We start from the raw sequence: 6,000 nt of genomic DNA, 5'->3' as shown, positions 1-6,000 counted from the left end.
TGCTGGTGCGGGTCGTTTTGAACGCTGTTTGACTCGTCAGTGCGCCTCCCCCAACCCCCAACCCCCGTGTAAACTCGACTCTGGGATGCAATCAACCCGGGGATTGTTTTCCTCGAGAGACAGAGCTCTTCAAAGCCGTTGTTATCAGCTCGCTGCTCAATTGTTCTCTGCTATAATTCCTTCTTTCTGTCTTTCTTTGTATTTCTTCCCACCCAAAAAAGCGTGTCTTCGGTTAATTTCAGAGTAACGACCCCTGGGGATCCCTCTATTGTGAAATGACTTGACTGCTCATTCGTCCCTGACAGCTCCACCTTTGAACGGGGGAAGAAATCATGTGGATCTTTAATTCCGTGTGCGCCGCGTAACCGATATAAATAACATTCAATGCGAGGATGCGTTTTACATTGCGCGCCTCCAGAACGTTACAGCCGCGGCCCAGCACGGAGAAACACGTGCTCATGCCGGCTTTCGTTTCCTACTCATTTATTTGGACTGATATAGCCTTCTGCATACCCAGTATCCCAGACCCCGCAAAAGAAACGCACTCTGCGTGACGCGCGTACATGGCACATACAGAAATGTGTATAATAAAACAGGACGTGTCTAACGTGCACAGCGGTATAGATATGCAGTGCACGGTAACTCACAATTACGTGCCTTGTGTGAATATTTTATTTATAATATAGTGTGTTTTTTTTTTTTCAATATCTTTGCAAGATCCATCAACGCCTTCTGCAGTAATAGCGTCACCCGGAGCGCAAGAATGATGATGTATGAATGAATGTGATGGATGTGTTAAGAGGGTTATATTTGTCCATCACATGTTGATGCCAATTTAAAAAGTCATATATATATATATATATATAATATATATATATATATATATATATATATATATATATATATATATATATATATATATATATATATATATATATATGTGATCCAGTCCACGCTTTCCGTGAGTCAGCTGCACAGGTGAGCTCCAAGTGAGCGCACTGCTCTCTACCTGTGAGCTGTTCAACTCTCTCTGGGGCTCCGAGCGGCTGCCGCTGCGCTGTCCAGCACGATCCGCGGCGTCTCCAGACAGGCACTAACAGTGTGGGCGGCACACCTCCCGTGTGTCAGGTCTGGAGGTTTACCTGTCCCGCCCCGTGCCCTGATGCTTTTGTGGTGGCCACTGAGGGAAGGAGGGGCGAGGTGTTCCAGATCATCCCACCTTCGCGATGACGGGCCCCGGCTGGGAGGAGACAGAGGCGGCGCTCGTCGGTCGCTCCAACTCAGAGCCGGGGAGCTTGGGACTAGCGCTGGAGATAAAGCAGGGACCACCAGGAGACAGCGGAGCACGCAACTACAGAACTGCACAGGGTCTGCACAACATCCCACGGAAATATACCTGCTATTTATGGCATGTGGCTGGTAACTTTTTTTCTGCTGTACTCTTTACAAAAAGGTAAGAGCAGCTTGCTACTAAAATATCTCAAAAAAAAAAAAAAAACTTGCTTGATTTTGAGAAAAGAGAGAAAGAGCCGTGTTGCAATAGAGGGGTACCCGTACATCAGATAACAGGGTATGAGAGCATTGCAGCTGATGTGATGATAACACACAGGTTTGCATTGCAAAAAAAAAAAAACACAAAAAAAAACCACATTCATTCCTACCAGCAAACTCAAGTTTAAATTGTATTTGATGAAATCATATGCCGCTACCGCCAGCTATCATCTGAACGGTTTTATTTTAAAGAAAGTCGTTTGCCAGCGTTTTCAGATGAGCGAGTCTAGTGTTTTTCCTATCTCGTTGTCAAGCAGGAGTCAAGCAGATGCACAAAATGATACTGTGGCTACAGAGCGTAGATTATTTGGCATGATAATTCTGCATCCTCCTCTCTCCCTGCAATACAGTAAGTGCTTAAATAAAATCACAAATAAAGGGCAAAAATCAACCGGGCCAGCGTCACCCACTCCGGACAGGAAAGAAATCAAAGATTACAAAAGTGTGGCACACTTTATTGTGTTGCAGAATTGAGGACCTGCTCCTCCGACAGAGTTTATTCTTCGTTATGAAACAATTGATTTTAAAACGCATATCCAGAAACGCAAGCCTGTATTTTAACATTAAGGATTCACTGATGCACGGCGTTTTATTATCTGCATCGTTTGTATTATTACATTTTCTCATTATTATTATTATTATTTATTATTATTATTATTATTATTATTATTATTATTATTATTATTATTATTATTATATAAAAGCTGTTTGTTGCAGCAGGGATCTGTTCTCATTCTGCTGTATAATTAATTTCCCTGATTGAATTTCATACAGCAATCCAGGGCAAGCTGGCTCATGTGTTTTGCATATTAGTTATGTATTTAATTATTTATGTGTTTGTTTATTTATATTTTAATTCAAATGAATTTTTTTGTATGGGGGGGGGTCATTGTAAACCCTGCAAGGAAGTTGTATTGGAGTCTAGTGTTGCTATTTTAATAAAACTGCAGGCAGAGAATAAAAAGAAAGGTAAGAGAGATATAATCGGGTTTATCAAGTTTCAGGGCCAGTGGTTGGGTCGGATTTCGCGTTTGCATGCATATTTCTCTTCTATAGTATGTTGGCTATTTTGACACAGAGTGGTGGTGCGTAGGAAGGGGGGGGGTGGGGTGTTTCTGTGTGTATTTGGTTTGTAAGATCTGTTTCCTTTCTCAAGATCTCAGATCCTGGTTTACTGAAACACCACAACTTTGTACTGTGCGTCTGGATCTGTCATGCACTGAACCATATAGCACTGCACACCCCTCACACTGAACCATATAGCACTGCATACCCCTCACACTGAACCATATAGCACTGCATACCCCTCACACTGAACCATATAGCACTGCATACCCCTCACACTGAACCATATAGCACTGCACACCCCTCACACTGAACCATATAGCACTGCATACCCCTCACACTGAACCATATAGCACTGCATACCCCTCACACTGAACCATATAGCACTGCATACCCCTCACACTGAACCATATAGCACTGCATACCCCTCACACTGAACCATATAGCACTGACACTGAACCATATAGCACTGCATACCCCTCACACTGAACCATATAGCACTGCACACCCCTCACACTGAACCATATAGCACTGCATACCCCTCACACTGAACCATATAGCACTGCATACCCCTCACACTGAACCATATAGCACTGCACACCCCTCACACTGAACCATATAGCACTGCATACCCCTCACACTGAACCATATAGCACTGCATACCCCTCACACTGAACCATATAGCACTGCACTACCCCCATATAGCATACCCCTCACACTGAACCATATAGCACTGCACTACCCCTCACACTGAACCATATAGCACTGCATACCCCTCACACTGAACCATATAGCACTGCATACCCCTCACACTGAACCATATAGCACTGCATACCCCTCACACTGAACCATATAGCACTGCATACCCCTCACACTGAACCATATAGCACTGCATACCCCTCACACTGAACCATATAGCACTGCATACCCCTCACACTGAACCATATAGCACTGCACACCCCTCACACTGAACCATATAGCACTGCATACCCCTCACACTGAACCATATAGCACTGCACACCCCTCACACTGAACCATATAGCACTGCATACCCCTCACACTGAACCATATAGCACTGCATACCCCTCACACTGAACCATATAGCACTGCATACCCCTCACACTGAACCATATAGCACTGCATACCCCTCACACTGAACCATATAGCACTGCATACCCCTCACACTGAACCATATAGCACTGCATACCCCTCACACTGAACCATATAGCACTGCATACCCTCACACTGAACCATATAGCACTGCATACCCCTCACACTGAACCATATAGCACTGCATACCCCTCACACTGAACCATATAGCACTGCACACCCCTCACACTGAACCATATAGCACTGCACACCCCTCACACTGAACCATATAGCACTGCATACCCCTCACACTGAACCATATAGCACTGCATACCCCTCACACTGAACCATATAGCACTGCATACCCCTCACACTGAACCATATAGCACTGCACACCCCTCACACTGAACCATATAGCACTGCATACCCCTCACACTGAACCATATAGCACTGCATACCCCTCACACTGAACCCCTCACACTGAACCATATAGCACTGCATACCCCTCACACTGAACCATATAGCACTGCATACCCCTCACACTGAACCATATAGCACTGCATACCCCTCACACTGAACCATATAGCACTGCATACCCCTCACACTGAACCATATAGCACTGCATACCCCTCACACTGAACCATATAGCACTGCATACCCCTCACACTGAACCATATAGCACTGCATACCCCTCACACTGAACCATATAGCACTGCACCCCTCACACTGAACCATATAGCACTGCATACCCCTCACACTGAACCATATAGCACTGCATACCCCTCACACTGAACCATATAGCACTGCATACCCCTCACACTGAACCATATAGCACTGCATACCCCTCACACTGAACATATAGCATATAGCCATATAGCTGCACACCCCTCACACTGAACCATATAGCACTGCATACCCCTCACACTGAACCATATAGCACTGCATACCCCTCACACTGAACCATATAGCACTGCATACCCCTCACACTGAACCATATAGCACTGCATACCCCTCACACTGAACCATATAGCACTGCATACCCCTCACACTGAACCATATAGCACTGCATACCCCTCACACTGAACCATATAGCACTGCATACCCCTCACACTGAACCATATAGCACTGCATACCCCTCACACTGAACCATATAGCACTGCATACCCCTCACACTGAACCATATAGCACTGCATACCCCTCACACTGAACCATATAGCACTGCATACCCCTCACACTGAACCATATAGCACTGCATACCCCTCACACTGAACCATATAGCACTGCATACCCCTCACACTGAACCATATAGCACTGCATACCCCTCACACTGAACCATATAGCACTGCATACCCCTCACACTGAACCATATAGCACTGCATACCCCTCACACTGAACCATATAGCACTGCATACCCCTCACACTGAACCATATAGCACTGCATACCCCTCACACTGAACCATATAGCACTGCATACCCCTCACACTGAACCATATAGCACTGCATACACCACACCCCTCACACTGAACCATATAGCACTGCATACCCCTCACACTGAACCATATAGCACTGCATACCCCTCACACTGAACCATATAGCACTGCATACCCCTCACACTGAACCATATAGCACTGCATACCCCTCACACTGAACCATATAGCACTGCATACCCCTCACACTGAACCATATAGCACTGCATACCCCTCACACTGAACCATATAGCACTGCATACCCCTCACACTGAACCATATAGCACTGCATACCCCTCACACTGAACCATATAGCACTGCATACCCCTCACACTGAACCATATAGCACTGCATACCCCCCTCACACTGAACCATATAGCACTGCATACCCCTCACACTGAACCATATAGCACTGCATACCCCTCACACTGAACCATATAGCACTGCATACCCCTCACACTGAACCATATAGCACTGCATACCCCTCACACTGAACCATATAGCACTGCATACCCCTCACACTGAACCATATAGCACTGCATACCCCTCACACTGAACCATATAGCACTGCATACCCCTCACACTGAACCATATAGCACTGCATACCCCTCACACTGAACCATATAGCACTGCACACCCCTCACACTGAACCATATAGCACTGCATACCCCTCACACTGAACCATATAGCACTGCACACCCCTCACACTGAACCATATAGCACTGCATACCCCTCACACTGAACCATATAGCACTGCTAACAACACTTTTTTTTGTCTGTCTAGTTCTGTTTCTTTTTTGTTATAACCCATTCGCTTGTTTATATTGGT

The 6,000-nt window shown here is 45.5% G+C and overlaps 1 protein-coding gene across 1 annotated transcript in view; it reads left to right on the top strand.

Annotated features, from left to right (window-relative positions):
* Nucleotides 1-1,267: 1,267 nt before the first annotated feature.
* The window catches only part of LOC121303945 (Down syndrome cell adhesion molecule-like protein 1 homolog), a 151,542-nt gene continuing 146,809 nt past the window's right edge, over nucleotides 1,268-6,000 (top strand). The window contains exon 1 of the mRNA XM_041234845.1: nucleotides 1,268-1,453. Coding sequence (XP_041090779.1) covers nucleotides 1,411-1,453 — 43 coding nt within the window. The 5' untranslated portion in view covers nucleotides 1,268-1,410. The remainder of the gene's footprint in view (nucleotides 1,454-6,000) is intronic.

This window comes from Polyodon spathula, chromosome 36 (assembly GCF_017654505.1).
Source record: "Polyodon spathula isolate WHYD16114869_AA chromosome 36, ASM1765450v1, whole genome shotgun sequence".
Lineage (NCBI taxonomy): Eukaryota > Metazoa > Chordata > Actinopteri > Acipenseriformes > Polyodontidae > Polyodon > Polyodon spathula.
The sequence above is the reverse complement of the archived record's forward strand: the minus strand, read 5'-3'. Positions and strand labels throughout refer to the sequence as shown.